The sequence below is a fragment of the Balaenoptera musculus genome, chromosome 16 (assembly GCF_009873245.2).
Source record: "Balaenoptera musculus isolate JJ_BM4_2016_0621 chromosome 16, mBalMus1.pri.v3, whole genome shotgun sequence".
Lineage (NCBI taxonomy): Eukaryota > Metazoa > Chordata > Mammalia > Artiodactyla > Balaenopteridae > Balaenoptera > Balaenoptera musculus.
Window position 1 is genome coordinate 75,000,803 of NC_045800.1, and position 22,300 is coordinate 75,023,102.

A 22,300-nucleotide genomic window follows, 5' to 3' on the forward strand; every position below is an offset into this window, starting at 1 on the left:
CACAGGTAAAAAGAAAAGGTGGAGGCCTCTAAAGCCCCACGGCTGAGGAGGTAGTCCAAGTGGACCAGGTGTGCGCAAGCATCCTCCAGTTGGTGAGATGAGATGGCTCTCTGTGGAAAAGGTCTGGGATCTGTGGCACCAGTCTGAGCTATCCCAACCCTTACTGTGGAACAGGGCCGACATGTGACTGTGCTGGTGCTCACCTGCAAAAGATACTGTAGTGGACTCCCTAGGAGCAGGGGAAGGCTCATCATCAGGCCAAAGCCCTATTCTTTCATTAAACAAGGCCTCAAAGATTATTGCATCATTTATGAATGCTGGAGAACTGTCAGACTTGCTGAGGGGATCAAAAAGCCCCCATGGCTCAGAGGCCCTCTTAGTGGATTGCATGAACATGTCTTCTTGGACCTGGTTTCAGTCCCTAAATTCTGAAGTCTTTTTTTTGGGGGGGGGGATATAATTTGAATATTTGCCTCAGATTAGCTACTTGCATTTTCTCTCCAGAAACAGACTTTTCTACAGCCTGAGTTGTGATGGAGTCATTGGGTTTCTTATGAATACCTATTTGATTTTTGTAGGACCTGTTCTCTGAAATTATGCCTCATCAGTTTTCTAGTACATTTTCACCTCCTCCTTTTACTCTTCCCATTTTTTTTTTTTCCTGGAATCAGCTTCTTTTGACAAACTGCTCCTTCCTTTACTATAGTCGCCCATTCATAATCTGGCCCTATTCCAAGCACCCCCTTAATTTAACTGGTGATTTAAAAAATAATCTTCTGCTTCACCAGTGGTGAGTGCCTTTATATCTTCCTCTTTATGGAGACTCCAAAAATAAAATGGTAAGAATTATTAATCCCAGAACACATTAAAGAATCTGTTCCACTGCCTCAGGCAGGGTAGCCATTTCAGCTACCATCCAGCCAGTCGGCTCGGGGCTCTGACTGAACACTGTGCATTGCCTCGGCGTCTTGAGGGTCACCTTCAGAAACCTTGGGGCTTCTCAGCCCAAGTGATAGTCACGTAAGCAACCTCAGTCAACCTGCTAATCCCTCCCTAAACCCTGCCCTCGGAGCCGCCTTTATCGGTCTCCGATGTTCCCGGTTCCCTCTTTCTTCACTCTCGTCCGGAAATGACTCTCATTTTCTTCTGTCACCCTGGTCTTCAATCCAGGGGTCCTTTGGGCTCACTGTTTGGGGGACTCTCCCAGTCAGTATCCTCAGAGGTTCAGCCGTGCCCCACAATTCCTCCCCTCCCCCGACCACAGCTCGCCCACGTCCCACCCCTCCCCTTCCCGCAGCGCCTCCGGTCCTCAGGCCCTGGCCCCGCCCTACTCCTGGCCGGCCAATCCCTAGCTCCGCTCCGGGAGCGCCACAATGCGCCCTCGCGGCCCCGCCCACAGACGACCGCCTCAGAGACCCCGCCCCGCCGTGGTCTTTGCGTCTTTCCGGCTCCGTCTTGGAAGTGGAACTACGCCGCGTCTTCCTGGAGAAAAAGGTAGGGTTCTGCAGGGAAACCGGCCCGCGGTTACGCTGGCAGCCGGGAGCGGGCCGGGGGTGCGGGTTCCTGGGGCTGCTGTTCGCGGGTGCTTGGGCGCAGGGCCTAGGGAGGGCAGGGCACTCCGAGAGCTGAAGGTCTTCCGGAAGCGCCGCGTGCGCACGACGGACGGGAGTTGTGGCCTCGGGCCCGCCGCGCGCCTGACCCCGCCTCTCCGGGGGGCCCTCTCCCGGGGCGCGCTGCCAGGGGTTTCCATAGTGATGGTAAACAAGCCTCAACTGCCTCAGCTACAACTGCCAAGTCCCCCGCGTTCCACTCTGCTCTAGGTGCTCAGAGGGACAACCGAGGTGCCGGATGTGAAGAAAAGCGGGGGCGTGGAGACTTGGAGGCCGAGGTGAGGGGTGGGACGGGCGGCGTGTCCGAGGCCCGCATACCGGGGAGCGGCCGGGGAATGGGGCCCCTAGCATGGAGGACCGAGGGGTTGAGATTTGGGGGTCAGGAGAGGCGGGATCGGAGGTGAAGGCCCGCACACCCGGGACCGATTAGGGACTGGGCCTACTGGGGATTGGGGACTGCGGGGCTGAGATTTGGGGTCGGAGGAGGTGGGATCTGAGGTCAGGGGCCATACACCCGGGGACCAACTGGGTACCGAACGCGGGGACCAGGCCCACTGAGGGTGGGGACCGCGGGGCTAAGCTTTGGGCTTAGGGGAGGTGTGTCTGAGGTCAAGGGCCTTACGTTCCGGGACTGGACCGCGGGGCTGAGATTTGGGGTCGGGGAGGCAGAGTCCGAAGCGACGAAGGGAAGGAGAGACTCGTGCGGACTCCTGAGGGAGCAGAGCCGAGCGCCCCTGCCAGGAGTAGGGTGAGAAAACCAGGCGACCGTGCGAGGGGGTTCATTTTAAAATGAAAGCGGTACTTTCACGTGGCTGAACGCGTCCGCGAGTTGCACAAGACTGGTTGGGTACCTGACTCCTCCCCCCTCCCACGTTCCCGCTCTCCGAGCCTCCACTTTCGAGCTTTGCGGCCTTTTCTTTCTCTCTGTGCGGCGTGTGTGCCTTGAGCCCTTGTCTGCATTTCTCTCCTGCTCTCAGAGGTATCGTGTCTGTATTTTGGCTGAAACTCTTTGGTTTTCGTTGTCTTTGATGACCACACTTCTGCTGAGCGAACTTAATTCGGCCATTTCTTTTTCCTTGTCCTATGCTGCTTTTATCTTTGAACGTACTTTTGCTGATTCTTGACTGCGCCCAAGAAACTTATGGACGCTGCCGGCGCTCGCGCCGCGCCTCCGCCGCCCTGTTCCCGCGTGGCTCACGGAGGGCGGTGCCGGGCGGCCTGGGGGAGGCCGCGCGAGTCTCGGGGACCCGACCGGCCGTGGGCCCCGGTCTTTTACGTAATCGCTTGGGGGTTGCAGCCCCTCCCCGTTAATCTGTACCTTAAAGGGTCTCTAGGAGGACCCCCACAGGTTCCCGCCAGACAACCCCAGGCCCAGGCGAGCCCCCCCGACCCCTTCCCCGGCGAGCCCCGCGCGTCCCGCGGGACGCCCTTCGCGGCAGTTTTTTTTTCCCCTGAGGCCCTGACGAACCAGCATGCTTCACAAGTGTTCTCGAGGCTCCGGGGGGCCCACGAGCGGCCGCTTCCCGGAACCGCCTGGGTCGGGCGGCGGTGGAGGTGGGGGAGGGGCCCCGGGCGGCAGACGTTAGGGGCGGGCCTCGGCTGGTCGGACCCTCGTGGAACCCGGAGAGTGGAAGGCTGCAAATAATCTTAGTGAAGGACATCATCGAAACTATCGATCTTAATATAATTCTCACTCTTACTTTTAGTCACGTTTTTAAAAGTTAACTATTTGTTTCTGAATTTCTAGTAAGAATGAAAATACCTCGAGTTCTCCGGTTAAACAAAAATGTTAGGGTCTATCAGTGAAAAGTGATGTTTTCAGTGCTAATTTTTAGACAAGATTTTTTCATTTTCAAGTGAGTAAATTTCTGCTCTCAATGAACATTAAGAGAGACTGCTTTATAACTGGTGTTAAGCAGGTCCAGCCTTTCCCTTGGGGATCTCATCTTATATGCATTTCTGTAAATTAATTAGGTTTATGATTTCCATATTATGGTCTCCTTTTTATTTTTAGTTTTGTCTTTTAGTAACATTCTTTTTATAGTAGTTGCTTTTTGTTTTTGTTTTAACTGGCAGGTGGCTGGTTTTCACTTGAGTATTGTTACAAGGCTCCTTTAAACAAAATAACTCGAATAAAAATGTGAATTGATTTAAGGGAAAGGATTGATTAGGAGGAGAGTTAGTCCTTGAATATGGCCCAAACTGAGGGAGACTGGAGACACGTGGTGCGGCCCTTTGGAGTAGGTGCCTGAAGGGGGTACAGAAATGGGAGGGGGCCTCCTTCCGCAGAAGTGACTTTCCCACCAACCTGCCCTCTCCAGTCTGAGCTCTGGCTCTCAGGCTCTTTGTAGAAACACATTAATTGACCCTTACTGGATCCACAGACAGAGCTAGGTGTTTGACCACATTTTCTAATCACGTGCTCGTGACCAGAGTACAAGGAGGTATTACTGTATTCCCATCATGCAGATGTGTCCTAGGGACACAGTTGGGACTGGAACTCAGGTCTATCTGACAGGGACAGTCCTCTGCCAGGGCCCCTGCCCCTAATTAGTTGCCCTGAGCAAAGATTCTTGTGGAAGACAAAAGACTGGGCAAAGGGAGAACCAGGTTCATCTAAGACCAGCCTGGTTTATTTTAACTATTTGTTTGTATTTCTAAGGATTTTTAAAATATAACCACAATACCATTATCACACCTAAAGAAATAGTAATTCCTTGATATCATCAAATACCCAGTGTTCAAATGTACCCGATTGTGTAATAAATATTTTTATATAGCTGGTTGGGTTGATTTGGGATCCGAATAAGGTCATTATATGTTTAGTAGATATATAGCTCTCAAGTTATGTTTTAAGACACAGCAGCATTGTCCAACAGAAATATAATGCAAGCCACATAATTTTACATTTTCTGATAAAAAGGAGCATAGTTCACTTTAATAATTTAGTTTAACATGTTATATATCTAAAATAGACCCAAAATAATCACTTCATGTAATAAATTTTTATAATTAATTTATTATTTTTTTAAATTTTTGGCTGCGTTGGGTCTTCGTTGCTGTGCGCAGGCTTTCTCTAGTTGAGGTGAGCGGGGGCCACTCTTCGTTGTGGTGTGCGGGCTTCTCATCGTGGTGGCTTCTCTTGTTGAGGAGCGCTGGCTCAGTAGTTGTGGCGCACAGGCTTAGTTGCTCTGCGGCATGTGGGATCTTCCCGGACCAGGGCTCGAACCTGTGTCCCCTGCATTGGCAGGCAGATTCTTAACCACTGCTCCCGCCACCAGGGAAGTCCCCCAATAAATTTTTTTTTCCCCAGTAAATTTTTAAATTATATTTTTCATGCTTTTTTTTTTTGAACTAAGCTTTCAAAATCCAGTGTGTGGGGCTTCCCTGGTGGCGCAGTGGTTGAGAGTCTGCCTGCCAATGCAGGGGACGCGGGTTCGGGCCCTGGTCTGGGAGGATCCCGCGTGCCGCGGAGCGGCTGGGCCCGTGGGCCACGGCTGCTGAGCCTGCGCGTCTGGAGCCTGTGCTCCGTAACGGGAGAGGCCGCGATGGTGAGGGGCCCGCGCACCGCGATGAAGAGTGGCCCCCGCTCGCCGCAACTAGAGAAAGCCCTCGCACAGAAACGAAGACCCAACACAGCCAAAAATAAAATAAATTAATTAATTAAAAAAAAAATCCAGTGTGTGCTTATTTTATAGCACATCTCAATTTGTACCAGCCTCATGTCAAGTATGACAAGAGGCTACCTTATTAGACAGTGACGATCTAAAGGTTCTCTATTCTTAAAAGTTTTTTCTTTGAACAAATCAGGTTGTGTGTCACGTAGGTTTCCTTCCCCACACTCTGGGTTTTTCTGACTGCATTCCCATGGTGGTGTTTGAATCTCTGTCCTCTGCATTTCCTGTAAAATGGTAGTTATCCTCTACAGGCTGTCCTGATTCCCTTGAGATTTTATTTTGAAATACTGCATGGGAGGTGCTGTGTACTCCTGCCAGAGGCACATATTGGTTGGTGTTCCTTCTTTGTGATGTTAGCAGCTGTTGATGTTCGTTCTCTAAACGCATTGTTTTGTTGATTGCTTCCAGATCAGTGATGTTTTAATTCAATATTCCTTCTCAGTTATTAGCAGGTGTACTTCTGTAGAGAGGAAATTTTCTTTGTTAATCATTTGATTAAGATGTACTTTATAAAAGGCAGGTTAAGTTTCTGATTCCTTTTTTATATTTAGTATCCATATCCAGCATAATGAATTGAATCCTTAGACACTAATTTTTCTGGTATCATTATGAAGTCATGGATTTTAACATATAGGGTGTGCTTTAATCCACTGTAGCTTTTATTCTCTTTGATGCTCCAATTCAATTTTTGGCCAGTGGGAGCCCTTCAGATTGGTTCCTTTCTTGACACAATTTCAGTGGTCTTTGGCTTCCTTGGTTTAAGGCCTAATACTTCATTAGGTGGATCCGTCAAAGTTTATTCAACTGGATCTCTAGTGATGGGCAATTGGGTTGTGCTGCAATGGATAGCCTCTGCAGGCGTATTTTCACTTTCTTGGTCATAGGGGTTGAACCATTTAATATTTCCACAAACAGTATCTGAGAGTGTCTGCTGATCTACAGCCTCTCCAAGCGGGTTTGTTATCAAACTTTTGTATTTTTGCCAGTGTGATAGGTATTTTAAATGTTGTTTCATTTAAAATTCTAATTTATCTTACATGGTGATGTTGAGCATCTTTCTGTGTTTAAAGGCACTCCTTTTTCTGTCAAGTGTCCTTACCTCTAGCCCATTTTCTTTTTTGGATTGTTGGACTTTTTGTTTCTCTCTTTAGAAGCTCTCTCTGTACCTTAAGGGTATTAACACTTTTGGGAAATAAATTGCAAATGTCTTTCCCATTTTATCATTGGTATTTTGCTTAGCTTATGGTATTTTTAGCCATGCATAAGAGGGTTTAGGTTGTTTTGTTTGCGTGTGTGTGTTTGTATATTTTTCTATGTTATGGGGTTTGAGTCATGGTCAGGAAAGTTTTCCTTACTGCCAGTGTAAAGACAATTCATCCATGTCTATTTTTCTTCTGTTATTTAGGGTATTTCTTAGAAACATGAAAAATTCTTAGTTAGCCCATATTTTACCTTCATCAATATGTTAATGTGACAGTATCAGTGATTGACTTTGAAATGATGAATTACAGTTGCATTCCTGGAATAAATCCAACTTGGTCATGTTGTATTAAATAGCTTTGTGTATTGCTGGATTTGGTTGGCTAATGTTTATTTAGGAATTTTTCATGTGAGTTCATGAGTGAAATGAGCCTGTGAAACTTGATAAACTAATTCTAAAACTCTTGGAAAATCAATTCCAAGTTTATTGTAGATCAAAATGTTAAAAAACATAGATGGAAACAACAGAGCTTTAAGTTAAAAAATATCCATATGGCCTTGGGCTAGGAAAAAGGTCTCTTAAACAGGACACAAAAAGCGATAATCATTTAAGGGGAAAAAATGACAAGAATGAAAAAAATTCTAAACTATTATGTTTCCCTTACAGTATGCCTTTTACAAAAATCCTCATATAGTATAAATATTTTACAAATTCCTACCACACTCTCTCCTTTTAAGTTTATCTACGTGCAAAGATGGTCCATCATTGACATCTCCATTCTTCATCTTCCCCTAATTGAGGTCTCTTCTGCTTTACATGAATATTTGGTTAGAGTAGTGCTGTCCAATAGAATTATGATATGAATGATTTTTAAAATTTTTTAATATTTGATGTAATTCACATACCATACAGTTCACCTTTTTAAAGGGTACAGTTCAGAGGTGCTTTTTTTTTTTTTTTTTTTTTTGTAACAAAGTTGTAAAAACCATCACCACTATCTAATTTCAGTATATTTTCTTTCTTTAATTAATTAAATTGAAGTATAGTTGATTTACAATATATATTAGTTTCAGGTGTACAGCACAGTGCCTCAGTTATACGTATGTGTATTCTTTCTCAGATTCTTTTCCCTTAGAGTATATTACAAAATATTGAGTATAGTTCCCTGTGCTATACAGTAGGTCCCTGTTGGTTATCTATTTTATATACAGGAGTGTGTATATGTTAATTCCAACTTGCTAATTTACCCCCCCCCCCCTTTGGTAACCATAAGTTTGTTTTCTATGTCTGTCTCTTTCTGCTTTGTAAATAAGTTATTTGTTTTTGTTTTGTTTTTAGATTCCACATATAAGCGATATCATATTTGTCTTTCTTGTCTGGCTTACTTCACTTAGTGAGATAATCTCAAGGTCTATCCTTGTGGCTGCAGAAGGCCCAGTACCTTTTCTTATGTTGAAACACCCTTAAGCATTCTTAAGCATTCCTAGGATAAATCCCACTTGGTCACGGTGTATAATCCTTTTTACAGGCTGCTGGATTCAGTTTGTTAGTATTTTGTTGGGATTTTGTGTCTATACTCATAAGGGGTTATCTTGCAATGTCTGTCTGGTTTTGATATCTACAAGTGTATTAGTTTGCTAGGGATACCATAACAAAGTCCTACAGACTTGGTTACTTAAACAATTTATTGTCTCATAGTTCTGGAGACCAGAAGTCCTACATCAAGGTGTCAGCAGGTTTGGTTCCCTCTAAGAAGCTTGAGGAAAAGGATATGTTCCAGACCTCTCTCTGTGGTTTATAGATGGCTGTCTTCCCTCTGCTTATCTGTGTCCAAATTTCCCCTTCTTCATGTTGGAATACAGCCCATCTTAATTATGTCATTTTTAACTTAATTACCTATATAAAGACTATATCCAAACCTGGTCACATTCTGAGGTACTGGGGGTTAGGACTTTAACATGTGAATTTTGGGGACACAATGTTCAGCCCATAACAGGGGGTAGTTAATACTGGCCTTGTATATAGAATGTGTTGGAAAATGTTTTAATATTTTAATTTAGTATATTTTAATATATATTGTGATTGGTTCAACACATCCAAAGTATCACTTCAATATGTAATCAACATTTTGAAGTTGAGGTTTGAGGTTCTTGTTTTTGATGTTCGCAATTCATTTTAATTTTTTAAATTTAAATTAAATTTAATTATTATTATTAATATTTTTTGGCTGCTCCGAGAGGCTTGTGAGATGTTAGTTCCCCCACCAGGGATCGAACCCGTGCCCTTGGCAGTGAGAGCGCAGAGCCCTAACCACTGGACTGCCAGGGAATTCCCTGCAATTCACTTTATATGTACTAAATTTTATCACTTAGGGCACATCTCAGTTTGTACTTGCCACATTTCGAGTGCTTCGTAGCAGTGTGTGGCTATTGGTACCATATTTTTATCCTTTGTACCTAACTTGCTCTTTTTCCAAAGCACTTTTTCTCTGTACTTTAAATTTTTTTTTACCATCGTATGCCTGGGTTGTGTGTTTTCAAAGTATCTGTTGGGAACTACACCACTGAGTTTATCTTAAGCCAGGAAAGTTTCCTTCCATTCTTTATCTGTTCTCACCTCCATTTTGTCTTTTTCTCCTTCTGGAGTTTCTATCATTCACATGTTGTTTCTCCTGTCTCATGTTATCTCTTACTCCTCTGAATTTCATCTTTTTCCCCTCATTGTTTCTGTTTTTTTTTTCTTTGTTTTGAGCTATTTCTTCCACTTGGTTTTCCAAGCCACTATCCTTTCTTTCAATTCATTACTAACTTTATAAATTCAAAACTCAATTTTTAGCACTGGAAAGTTTTTTATTCTGTAATCAAGTATCTGAGAGTGCTTGTTATTTTTTCTGTTAAAATATTTACAGTTTTGTACAGTACTTCTTGTTCCCAGAAAACTATCTGCTGTTCTAAGCCGTTGTCCGGTTTGTGGTATTCTGGTGCTGGAACCCCTCTCAAGTACATTGTCGTGTTCCTTTCCTCCTCTTGGCTCTGTTCTCTACTCGCCCGCCTCCTCCCCCCCCCCCCCCCCCCGCCCCGGGGGCAGTGTGCTATGGTCCCCTGAGCAGCAAACATGGAGCACAAGGAGCTACAGCTGCCTCCACTCCTATGGCAGCTGCAGGGGACCTGACAAGTTGTCAGCTCTCCACCAAGACCCAAGAGGAAGCTCTAGGCCTCCTGAAGGGGCTGTGGGCATTCATTAATACAGATGATGAAATATTTCCCTCAGTTGGGGAGAACAGATTTTTATCTTTAACACTGGAGGTTTCTTTTTTTTTCTTAAAAATTAATTATTTTATTTATTTATTTTGACTGCACCGGGCCTTAGTTGCGGCATGCAGACTTAGTTGCAGCATGCATGTGGGATCTAGTTCCCCGACCCGGGATCGAACCCCAGCCCCCTGCACTTGGATCCGCAGAGTCCTACCCACTGAACCACCAAGGAAGTCCCTGGAGGTTTCTTTTTATGAACACCCCACCTGATACTTTTTTTTCTGTTGTAACTTTAGATCTTGATTCTTGAGTCACTAATGCAATCAGTAATACAGAGCAATGACTGCTTGTTCTATGGTGGCTAATAATTTGTCCCTTGTGTTAATTTCAGTACAAGCATTATAGACATAATTTACCTAACATTACACTATTTTTGCTTTTTAGTTAACACAGCTTTTGAGAAATAAACAGAGGAAAACTGTGTATTATTACCCCAGACTTAGCTACAGTAAGCTAAAGAGCCTAATAGCTAAAAGATGATGGAAAACAGCTTTCCTATTGCTTACAAATTATGATATATTTTCTTTGATGGATAAAAATGTAGTAATAGCAACGAACATTTAAAATGTCATTTATTTTAATCACCCTACCTATAGCTTCTCTTTTTTTTAAGTTGATTTACGATGTTGTGTTAGTTTCTGGTGTACAGCAAAGTGATTCATTTATGCATATATATATTCTTTTTCATATTCCATTTATGGTTTATTACAGGATATTGAATATAGTTCCCTGTGCTATACACTAGGACCTTGTTTATCTATTTTATATATAGTACTTTGTATCTTAAAGCTTCTCTTTTCTTTAATAGCCCTTAGGTGGTTTTATGTGTTGAACTTGGTATGTTGTACAAATTAGGTCAGAGTTCTCACACTTGAGAGGCATGAGCTGTTTGAAAATTTAGGTACAGTTGTGTGGGGGGGGTATACTTTTTTAAAAAGTTGATCCAGACCTGCATCATATTCTCAGGTGGAGTCCCTGACAGCAAAAAAATGTTTAAGAACCACTGAATTGGGACTTTATAAAATTGCTGGGTTGGAAGAGACTTGAGGTTTCTAGTGTAGTTTCCAATAGAACAGGAAAACATCCATAACAAATAGGAATCTGGGCTCTGCTCATATACTGTCCCATGACTGGGAATTGCTTCTTCCCCAGACCCCATGTGTGCTCCTCAAGTGGAAAACAGACAGCAGCAGAAACGATACCTAAAATTCTCTTTTTTGAATTTAGTAAGAACTGAATATAAAGATTAAAAGGATTCACCATTAAAAAAAAAAAAAGGATTCACCATAAAATAAAAATATTTTTACAAAGCAACCAATACCAAAACATATCCTGACAAACGGCTGCATTATATATTGAACAAGTATCTGGGGGAAATAAGTAGGTAATGTACAAAGGAAAAATAGAATAATATGGTCTTCTAACTTCTACTTTTAAACCTTAGCTTTTTACCAGGGGGAGAAAGTTTAACATTTCCACCCCTGTTCATGCTTCTGATCTGTTTAAATGTCACTTCCTCAGAACCCCAATGTGAGTTAATCCCTGTTTTCTTATTTATTTCAGAATTTGTCATACGTTTGTTTGTTTCTTTATTGATTTCCTAGTCCACTGTTCTGTGGACTTAGCACAGTACCTGCATCTTGTAAGTGCACAATATTTCTGGGTTAATGAATGACTTGAAATTGGGTAAATTTTATCTACTGCACATCACTCAAATCCTTTCACATGCTTCAGTTTCCACCACAATGTTTTTGTTGCAGGGTACGTAACATCAGTTCTTCCTAAACTTGTCTCACTTCTTCCCATCCCGTCTCCATGCATCTGTTCCCATCATTCATTTTCCAGAGAGCAGCTAGACTGTTCTGTTGAAAAGCAAAACTCTATACTACATTCCATTTTGAAATAGTTAAGTATCTTCTCTTAGAGTAAATAAAATCCAAAATACCGAATCAGGCCTTCAGGGCTTTGGAGGATCTTACTCTGCTTCCCCCTTTTGTGGATCTCCCCACTGGCTGCAGGTGTTCTGAGGTGCTTTCTTTCTGTCTCAGCATTACACTTTCCCCTGTGTCTTCTGTACATGTTGTTCCTTCACCCGGCAGGAACCCTATCATGACTGATCAATTATTAACACTCGACTAGCCAGTTAGCCAGTGTCACCAACCAGTTAAGCCAAGAAAGAACATGTAACGCTACTTAACTGCAACAAATACATGCAAATAAAATAAGTGAGAAAATGGATGCCAGTCGTTTAAATTACCAAGAATGTATTTTGAAGAGGATTTTAAGTGAAATAAGTGCTCGTGAAGCAGTCAAGATACTCATTTCCATAGAGATACTGTTTCCAAAAACAAGCCCATTTTGTGGCTTAATTTTTCTTCAGAATATTGTTTTATTTCTTTTGAGTGTATGAGTTTTTAGTGTCTTTCTCACTTTCTGTGGGATGGCTGGATTTTGAATCAGATCATTTTGAAGCAGATCCCAGCCATCACACCATTTCACCTACAAACAAGTATTTAAAATATCTCTAAAAATTAATTCCTTTGTTTTTAAACATAACTGCAATTCTATCATATCTGACATAAGTAAAATCAGTGTTCAAGTATCTCTTAAATTGTCTCATAAATGTTGATCAATTTGTTTGAATCAAGATCCAAATATGTCCCATGCATTGTGAATCCTTGATAATTCTCTTAAATTTCTTTTATTCAGTAAGTGCTCCCTTGGAGATATTTTGTTGAATGCCTGGCTATTGTGCTTGTCGAGTTACCCCCAGTCTGGCTTTGTAGGCTGCATTATCATATTCTCACCTAGAACCTTTTCCCTGTAAATTCTGTAATTTGTTCGTTATTTCTAGTAAATAGATTGACTTTTTCCTCTTAGATAATTTTATTACTAAAAGTATTAAACATACACAAAAGTAGAGACAAAAGTATGAAACTCCATATACCCATCCCCCAGCTTCAATAATTACTAAATCATGGCCCATGTTGTTTCATCCGTACTCCGACTCCCTGCAGTCAGATTATTTAGAAACATATTCTAGGCATCAGATGTATATCTAATGACTTTCTTTAAAAAAAAATCACAGCAGCATAGCTACAACTAAAATTTTATCATTTCTTAATGTAAATACAGTCACTGCTAAGATTACTGCAATTGCCTTATAATTGTTCTCCAGTTCATTTGAATTAGGAGTCAAAAGTTAATAAAATGTAACTGCTTGTTAGGTTATGAAGTTTAAGAATTGCGTGTTTTAAAATTAATCTTTTTAAAATTGTGCAAAAATATTTACATGACTAGGCCCAAATCTACAAAACAAGGTACTGTATACACAAAGACGTTCTACCTTTTGTTCATTAGTTTCCATTCTGAATCCTTTCCTGCCTTCAGAGATGATTTTTTTTTTAATTTAAATTTTATGGTTCCTCCTTCCACATGAGTGGTGCCGGTCACCCCTCCCCTCCGCCCGTACTCTGGACTTTTCTCCACCCTGGCACTTCTGAGAGCTCACTCAGAGCGGTCTTCCTCGTTGCTTTCCTTCCCTCCTCCTCCCACTTCCTGCCTTGGCCGACCGCGCGGGCCGCACCTGCAGGACGCGTTTCCATTGGTGACATCTTGGCGGGCCCGTCGGTGGCACTTCCTCCTTTACGCCCCGTGACCCACGTCCGGCTCGCCGCCCTCCCAGTCACGCGGCCTCTGCCTCCGGGACGCAGCCCCGCGCGCCGGCCTTCCGGACTCCAGGCCCCGGACCCGTCGTGGTGAGCCGCAGCGAGCGGACGACCCCCGCCCGCACTCCCCCCAACCCCCGAGGGTCTCGGGAACTCTTCCCCACCTCTTCCCGCACAGCCGCCCCCCCTACCCTCGGAACTCTTTCTTCCCCCTCGCTGCCCCGGGAATTTCCCCTCCCCCCCCCAACCCCACGGCCTCAGGAAGTCCCCCCGACCCGACCCGGGAGCTCCGCCCCCAGCCCGGGAAGGCGACCGCCGACCTCGGGTCCCGGGAACTCTTCCTCGCAGCCCCTAGAAGCCCCTCTGACTCGGGAGCTCCGCCTCCTCCTCCCCCCCAACCCCCCGCGAGTCCAGGAAGCCCGGCCGGAGAACTCTTCCCCACCTCGCCGCCAACACTTCCCGCCTCCCTCCCCGGTCTGAAACCTCTTCCTTCTGCCGCTCCAGTGAGTCCCCCTGCCTCGGGAGCTCCCCTCCACCTCCGGGCTCGGGGAGCCTTAGCCTCGTGACCTCCTTCCCCTCCCCCCAACTCGCGCAGCCCGGGAAGCCTCTCCTCCCTCCCCCCACCCGTAGCTCGCCCCGCCCCGGAAGCTCCCGCTGACCCCGCCCAGGCCCGGGGATGGGGCGCCCTGTTGTCGCGCGTTCCTGTAGGGCTTGGCCGACCCGAGACTGTCGGATCGCCCGGTGGAGGCCGAGCGAACCCCTTCATCTTGTCCCGGTGCCTCCGCCAGGAGACTGGTGTCCGGGACCCATACCGCGCTTCCCGCCGAAATCGCTCAGACGCGCCCCTGCCAGCCCGCGATCTTGAGAGCGCACTTTGAAGCCTCGTTCGAAGCGTTTCCCCACAGCCAGTTGAGTTTCAGTTTCAGGTTAATAACAAAAGGAGATGCACCTGGCTTTTCCCCGGAATCCTCTGCGTTTTTAAGCGTCGGGTGGAATTGGGGGTCCTTTGGCTGTGAACCGCGTTTGCTTCATGAAGATAGAAATCGGTCCTGCTCCTTTCAGCGGTAAGTCTTAGGGCCAAAGAGTCAACCGCGTAATCCTGAGGCGGGGTCTCACGCAGACCGTGATTTAAGAGGTAGAACTTTCTGAGTGATTAAGACAGCCAGAACAGTCTGAGTGCTGCCAGCTGTAGGTTAAAATTCATTTACAGATGGGGACGAAATGCTCTTCAGGCCTCACTGGAACACAAATAAAGGGGGTGAAGCCGGGGACCCGCCGAGTTCCCGTCTCTCAAGAGAGACGGTGCGGGTGCAGTTTAAAGCGCCCTGTGTGCTCCCTAGAGAAACCTAATCAGCCGTGCGTTCAGGCGCGCCCTGTTTATCTTGATTGGTCCACCTGGATCCGAACTAAATCCTGCCTAACCTGTATAGTAGAGTGAGGAAGAGCACGTTCTGGAGACCGTCCCAGGAGTCCTGGGAGCCTGTTAGAAATGCTGAGTCTCGACTCCGGCCCAGATCTATTGTTTTAGGATCTGAATTTTAACAAGATCCTCGGGTGGTCCGTGTGCGCACTTACGTCATAGTCTAGTTGCGGGTGTGTGTGTGTGCGCGCGCGCGCAAGATCCTTGGTTGTCCCCCCTTTCGGTACGTTCAGTTCAGTCGGTCTCCAGTTGCAGCACCCGAGAGCAGTATTTTGTTAGCCGCCGCCGCCGCCGCCAGCAGCGACTGCAGGGTGCTGCCGGGGAGGGGGGGTGGGCGACCAGTGTTCCCCCTCAGCGCTTCAACTGTGTGCGCGCCGCGGTTCAGTCTCGTGAGAATCGGCTTCCTTGCTTCTGGCCGCCCCCGAGTGTGCGTGCCCGCGGAGGCGCCTCAGCTGTTGGTGTGCGGACCACACTGGAATGAGCCAGGAGCAGGGATAAACCGAGGCAGAAGGGGTTCGGCCCGTTATGATGACTGGGTTCTACCCTTTAGATTTCACTCTTTTCTGGGGGGGCAGAGGAGAGGGGCGGTTGATGAAGCCTCTTGAAAACCCTCTTCTAGAGAATTTGCAACTGTTACTTCTTAAATTGTAGTACTTTACATTTACATAGGTCTTTCCTCCAAAATAGTATCTCGTGTAATAATTACAGGACGCTAATAAGGAAAGGCAGATATTACCTCTTAAGACAACAGGCTCAGAAATTAACTTGACTTTCTCAGTTCTACGTTTCTGAAACTAAGAATGTGCTTTAATTCTCAAACTTAATTCGCTGGACATACAGTATTTTGGGGACAGCTTTGTCCTGTGGCTGTGGTTGATGGTACTGATGTTTTTCCTATTGAAAAGCGTATTTCAACATTTCCTCCCCTCACTCTTCTTCAGTTAAAAGATTAATGTTAGACCAAATACATTAGGTCTCAAGAAGTGAAGCTATCACATAAAACTGGGAAAGAAAATCTTGAGTATCTCCACCTAGTCCTCCAGGGATGCTTGTAAATTGTAAATACTGTTGGTACAATCTCTAGCAAACCAGCTTTCTCTGGAGCCCATCCCTGTGAAAATCTGGCCACGCCTCTGGTCCCCCGTGCGGGTCGGCGCCGCAGCTCCTCGCCCCCTGCCCGCCCGCCCGCGGCTTCCCGGAACCGCGCTGACCTTGCCTCCGCTCCATCCCGATAGTGCCCCTCCCGCCCTCGATATTTAAATTGCCTTAGCGGGCTTAGGTATTCGTGTAAAGAACTCGCGTTTTGAGTACGTCTCTCAGGGCAAGTGGAGAGTTCCAGGCTGGTACTCTCGGCGTTACCCTAGGAAAGAGGTGAAGCGTCTCAAAGCTGTGGGGGCGGGCGGGCGTGCACTTTCTTGAAGGCAGCCCCGCGGTTTTGTAAACGGCCTCCCACAGCCCGGGCTCTGGCTTTTCCGGAGGAAGGGAGCCCGGAGCCCGGAGCCCGGAGCCCGGAGCCCGGAGCCCAGCCCAGCCCAGCCGGGGAACTGCTGGCTGTGCTCACTCTGGGAGTGCTGGGGCACTGAGGCAAGACGGCCTTATCGCTCTTTTTTAGGACAGTTCGTTACCTGCCTGGAGTGTCTTCGACTGTGGGCATCCCCCGCTGTTCTTTAAGGTGAGCTATTTTAAGAAAAGTAATTTCTCAGTTTGTAATTGATTTATTTTATTGACACAGAAAACTTTCTTGAGTGTGAAGTAAATTTTTTTTTCACTAGCTGTAAATCTAACGTTGAGCAGAACTCCAGCTTTCTTAACTTTCTCAAGTGTTAATGTTCTAAGTACTGTAAGTCTGCAAAGAATTCAAATGTAGAGGATTCTGAGGGCAAAGATGAGGATATTGCATTATATACATTAGAAATATAGATAGGTGTTTTGGAAGAGTGCTCTCACATTGCCTTTAGAGGAGAAGTCACTTTATTTTTGAAACATTATTTTCTGAAACAAAAAACATTTATAATTGTTTTATATTGGGCGTTTTAAGTAGTCCTTACATGAAATGTCTGTGTTCTTTTATGCTTCCTGCTTGTCTTTTTTTTATTTTTTCCCCCTGCTTGTCTTTTTTAACCTAACCAGGCTGCCATATTCTAGAGGGTGGTGTTGACCCCACCTGGCCATCAGTTAATCTCTTGCTAATCTTGGGCCTGCTGTGCTGGGGGTGGGACCACAGTGACCTACGGAACAGATCAGTCTGTCCCTTCTAGGCTCTTGTGCATTTTTGAAGAGTTTTAAACAAATCATGAATTTGTTTCCCTAGAATGCTCTGGGGTCATAGAACTGTAAGACTTAATTTGTGGAAGAGGAAGATTTTATGGGAAAGGTGGTATATTTGAGCTGAGACCTTAAGGATTAGTGGGATTTAGCTAGACAGAAGGTTGGGTGGAGTATATTTGGAGAGATAATTACCACGTGTGTCACACCCAAGGCAGCAGAGAGCCTGGCACACTCCAGGCACAGAGAAATACAGGAATAAGAGGATATATATTTTTTTAATGCAAGTGATGTGAGTGTGTGTTACAGGTCAGAGCTGCAAGGCCTGAGCGCCCCCTTAGCCCCATGGTTTGTGTTCCAGGCGGTGGGAAGCCATTGAGGTCTTAGAACAGGAGAGTGACATAAAGTCACTTTAAAAGAGCTACAGATTAGGTTGCAGTAAGGATTGGGAAAGTTTTAAGGATCAGATGTGAATGTGTCCTGGAAAGGGCTTTTGGTACTGGGATTAGAAAGAAAGAGGAAGTAGAAAGGGATATGAGGGCAGTGCACAAAGAAGATGATGATTTGATAATTCAAATCATAATGCCAAGCAGTGTGCTAGGGACTGAGAAGAGATGTGAGAAACCTTTATTACTTGTTGGAGTCAAGAGTTACTGAATAGAATTTAGGTATGGGTTAGGAATAGGATAAGGGTGGAGAATGGGATGACCCCCAAAGAAATGATGAGCTCATTGGATTTAAGGGCTTGGGAGTTGTTCAAGGATTACTTTAGTTTCATTCTAGAGCTTCTGGATGACAAGTAAGGCTGACCAGGGTGCTGCTATAGAAGAGTTACAGAAAAAAGGCTGTGTTCATTTGTGGTACATAGGTGGTACTATGGAGTAGAGTTTGTGTATACCAGTCTTGGCCTCAGGGAGCCTAAAGCTGGGAACTTGGGTTCCTGAGCCCAGAATTGGCCTTGGACATATAAGGATCAGGTGAGGCTGCCTACAAGGGTGGGGGGGCAGAAAAAGAAGGACCAGTGATTGCATACAGTTGAACCTTGAGGAAGGGCTCAGAGAGGCAGAGTGCCTAAGGAATTAACAGGAAAACCAAGAGCCATGGGGAGAAAGGATTTCCAGAGAGAATGGTTAAATCCTGCTGTGGGAACTGAAAGGATGGAGATAAAAAAATGTTCCTTTCTTGCCAGTGGAGGTCCTTGGCAGAGTGAGATCATGCCCTTCTTTTTATGGTGAGGGTGGGTAGAGGCCTTTTGAGGATGAGATTTTACTGAAAGGGAAAGCAAATCAGCAAGTAGCTGGAGGCAAACTTGGTATCAGGGAAGGTGTATATTACAGGGTTGGTTAGAAATGAGATAATCTCCTTAATTGATAAGGAAAATAGTGTTCTGTGAAGAGTTTGTGAAGATGGGGATTTCTTGGGGCAGGTGGAGTTGCCGGAGCAGAGCCACAGATAACAAGCTCAGCTATGAGAAGAAGCAACTCCTTGTTTATAAATTTCTAAATCTTGTTCTAATTTGCTTCACTGTGTCTCTTAGCAGTTTGCTTTTCTTTTTCTTAACTTACCATTCATGCTTTCTAATTTGTTTAAATTGTGGGTTTTTTAGAAATCTGCCTATTTTGCTCTAATAGTGTAAATACCCCATTCCATCTGGGATAGTTTTGGGATTCATCTGAGGTAGGATTCTGCTTTATCTTTTTCTACATAATGACCAACGTGCCCAGATTTCTTGAAAAGGCGGCTCTTACCTTTAACGGCTACATCTGTGTTACAGTTGATGTGAAATGACAATTTTCATGAAACAATTTCCGTGTACTAGTGCCCGTTTTGAGCATTGATCACTAAGAATGTAGTTTGGGTCCTATCTGTATTTTTATTGTCTCTCTGTTATGTGTATATTGCTATCTGATGACTCAACCTCTACTCTTCACAATACAGCCCTTTACATGGATTTGACCTTTACTCTTTCAGTTTGGACTCTTCGGTGTCAGATGCCACTTGCACTTCATGACAGACACCCTGTCAGGAAGGGCACCTGTCATGCCTCTTGTACACTGAGGAGTTCATTCCATTTGTAGTCCCTCAATGAAACACAGCAAAATATGTGTGTTACGTTGATCAACATGATGTGTTTTTTTAAAGATTTTTTTCCTTTTTTTTTGATGTGGACCATTTTTAAAGGCTTTATTGAATTTGTTACAATATTGCTTCTGTTTTACGTTTTTTGGCCTCGAGGCATGTGGGATCTTTGCTCCCCGACCAGGGATCGAACCCTCACCCCCTGCACTGGAAGGCGAAGTCTTAACCACTGGACCGCCAGGGAAGTCCCCATAATGTGTTTTAGGATCTTCCCCCCTCCCCCGCTTTTCTTTTCTTTTCTTTTCTTTTTTTGGCCGCACTGTGCTGCTTACGGGATCTTAGTTCCCGAACCAGGGATTGAACCCGGGCCATGGCAGTGAAAGTGCCGAGTCTTGAACACTGGACCACCAGAGAATTCCCAGTTGATCCTTTTTTAATATGTGAAACTGAGAAGGATATAATTTGATTTTTACATTTGCATCACACTTAACTGATATTCTGCTGATGCACTTATCTGTTTGTTTGGATATGTCTTAATTTGACCTCACACTTGACTCAGGTTTTGTTTGAGTTGACAATAGGAACAATGATACTTCCTTAGGCTCTGGAAGCCATTGCTGTCTTGTATCCTTGCAGCATTGTTCCTGATGAGAACACTGATTCTGGTTCATCCCAGTGTCACAGGAAATGTTATTCTGTATTGTGATTTAAAATAGCCCGTGTTTGTCACGTCCTTTTGCTTCTGTAGTGTCTTGCCACAAACAAGCAAATGGGTTAAATGTATGGCTTGTAGTTGAAGAATCACACAAGAGCTGTTTTAAATGAACCACCAAATTTCATCACAACAGATAACGTGGACTAAATAAAACAAGAAAATGCCCTGCCCAATACTTCTGTGTTCAAAGTACCAGGTCACACCTACCCTCTCTTGCCTTTTACTTTAGCAATGCAACAGTACGGCTCATCTGTCTTCCTGTAGTTCTGACAAGTTCTTAGTATTTCTGAATGTTGCCTCAATTCATTCTCTTGTCTTTCCTTCTAGAACTCATAGTAATTGACCATAAGAATTTGTAGATTTTGTCTTATTGACTGAAGCTTCCAGATCACTATTTTGCTCTTCAAATTTTACTCTCCATTGTCACTTTTTTCTTTTTTTTTAAGACCCCCTAAATTTGTTAATTTGTTATTTTCAGTCTATCTGTGAGTAATGTAACTATTTTTGGGGAGACGTAGGATTGAATCTCCGCTCGTGTATCGTAATGTCTTTAATTTCACTCATCCTTCCTCATCTGTAAAATGGAAGCTATTTACTGTATATTCTTGTTATACATATTAAATGAAAATTTATGTAAAGTAGTTTTTGCTTTCTTTTCAGCCACAAAAAGCCGCATCCAAGTTTGTTTGACGTCTGCTCTGTCAAGTGTCCATGATGTTGGGCCCCGAGGGAGGTGAAGGCTTTGTAGTCAAGCTCCGTGGCCTGCCCTGGTCCTGCTCTGTTGAGGATGTGCAGAATTTCCTCTCCGACTGCACAATTCATGATGGGGTCGCAGGCGTTCATTTTATCTACACTAGAGAAGGCAGGCAGAGTGGTGAGGCTTTTGTTGAACTTGAATCAGAAGATGATGTAAAAATGGCCCTTAAAAAAGACAGGGAAAGCATGGGACATCGGTACATTGAGGTGTTCAAGTCCCACAGAACCGAGATGGATTGGGTGTTGAAGCACAGTGGTCCAAACAGTGCTGACACCGCCAATGATGGTTTCGTGCGACTTCGAGGACTCCCGTTTGGATGCACCAAGGAAGAAATCATTCAGTTCTTCTCAGGGTTGGAAATCGTGCCAAACGGGATCACATTGCCTGTGGACCCCGAGGGCAAGATTACAGGGGAAGCCTTTGTGCAGTTTGCCTCACAGGAGTTAGCTGAGAAGGCCCTAGGGAAGCACAAGGAGAGAATAGGGCACAGGTATATTGAGGTGTTCAAGAGCAGTCAGGAAGAAGTTAGGTCATACTCGGATCCCCCTCTGAAGTTCATGTCAGTGCAGCGGCCGGGGCCCTATGACCGGCCTGGCACAGCCAGGAGGTATATCGGCATTGTCAAGCAGGCGGGCCTGGAGAGGATGAGGTCCGGTGCCTACAGTGCAGGCTACGGGGGCTATGAGGAGTACAGTGGCCTCAGCGATGGCTACGGCTTCACCACCGACCTGTTTGGAAGAGACCTCAGTTACTGTCTCTCTGGAATGTACGACCAAAGGTATGGAGATGGCGAGTTCACTGTCCAGAGCACCACTGGACACTGTGTCCACATGAGGGGGCTGCCCTACAAAGCGACGGAGAACGACATTTACAACTTCTTCTCTCCACTCAACCCAGTGAGAGTCCATATTGAGATTGGCCCTGATGGAAGAGTGACCGGCGAAGCTGATGTCGAATTTGCCACTCATGAAGAAGCTGTGGCGGCCATGTCCAAAGACAGGGCCAACATGCAACACAGATACATAGAACTTTTCTTGAATTCCACGACAGGGTCCAGCAACGGGGCATATAGCAGCCAGATGATGCAAGGCATAGGGGTGTCAACCCCGTCCACTTACAGTGGCCTTGAGAGCCAGTCCGTGAGTGGCTGTTATGGGGCGGCTAGCTATGGTGGCCAGAACAGCATGGGTGGATATGACTAGTTTTGTAGTAGCTTTTGAGTTATTTCAATCAAATTTTCACAGGCAGCCAACAAGCAGTGAAAAAGCAGTTATTACTCTAGAGGAAGCTGTGGGACCCATTTTGCACCATGAGTTTGTAAAATCTGGATTAAAAAATTACCTCTTCAGTGTTTTCTCATGCAAACTTTCTTCTAGCATGTTATATTGAGTAAACTAAAACCATTTTCAGCTTTTCTCAACATTTTGGTAGTGTACTTTCTGGAGTGATGTTATCTGAGTTAAAGTAGTTTTAAGTACATTAAATGTGGATCTTTTACACCACATCATCGTGAACACATTGGGGAGGTGTGCTTTTTTGGAAAACTCAAGGTGCTAGATCCCTAATTCAAAGAGGAACATTTCTCATGTTTGTT

The 22,300-nt window shown here is 45.0% G+C and overlaps 1 protein-coding gene across 10 annotated transcripts; it reads left to right on the forward strand.

The window, feature by feature from the left end:
- Positions 1 to 1,373: 1,373 nt before the first annotated feature.
- On the forward strand, positions 1,374 to 22,054 carry HNRNPF (heterogeneous nuclear ribonucleoprotein F). 10 transcript variants are annotated; one of them, XM_036828233.1, is made up of 4 exons: positions 1,432 to 1,494; positions 1,821 to 1,888; positions 16,503 to 16,562; positions 20,610 to 22,054. In XM_036828233.1, exon 4 carries the CDS (start codon positions 20,661 to 20,663, stop codon positions 21,906 to 21,908), a length of 1,248 nt encoding a protein of 415 aa, XP_036684128.1. In that variant the 5' UTR covers positions 1,432 to 1,494; positions 1,821 to 1,888; positions 16,503 to 16,562; positions 20,610 to 20,660; the 3' UTR covers positions 21,909 to 22,054. The 10 variants fall into 10 exon arrangements, with proteins under 10 accessions (XP_036684121.1, XP_036684128.1, XP_036684125.1 ...); XM_036828231.1 differs by lacking the exons at positions 1,432 to 1,494; positions 1,821 to 1,888 and adding exons at positions 13,285 to 13,560; positions 14,259 to 14,534; XM_036828232.1 differs by lacking the exons at positions 1,432 to 1,494; positions 1,821 to 1,888 and adding exons at positions 13,285 to 13,560; positions 14,391 to 14,534.
- The last annotated feature ends 246 nt before the right edge of the window (positions 22,055 to 22,300 follow it).

What these genes read in the sequence shown, in the direction of transcription:
- HNRNPF (XM_036828226.1), top strand. Translation starts at nt 20,661, where the DNA reads ATGATGTTGGGCCCCGAGGGAGGTGAAGGCTTTGTAGTCAAGCTCCGT.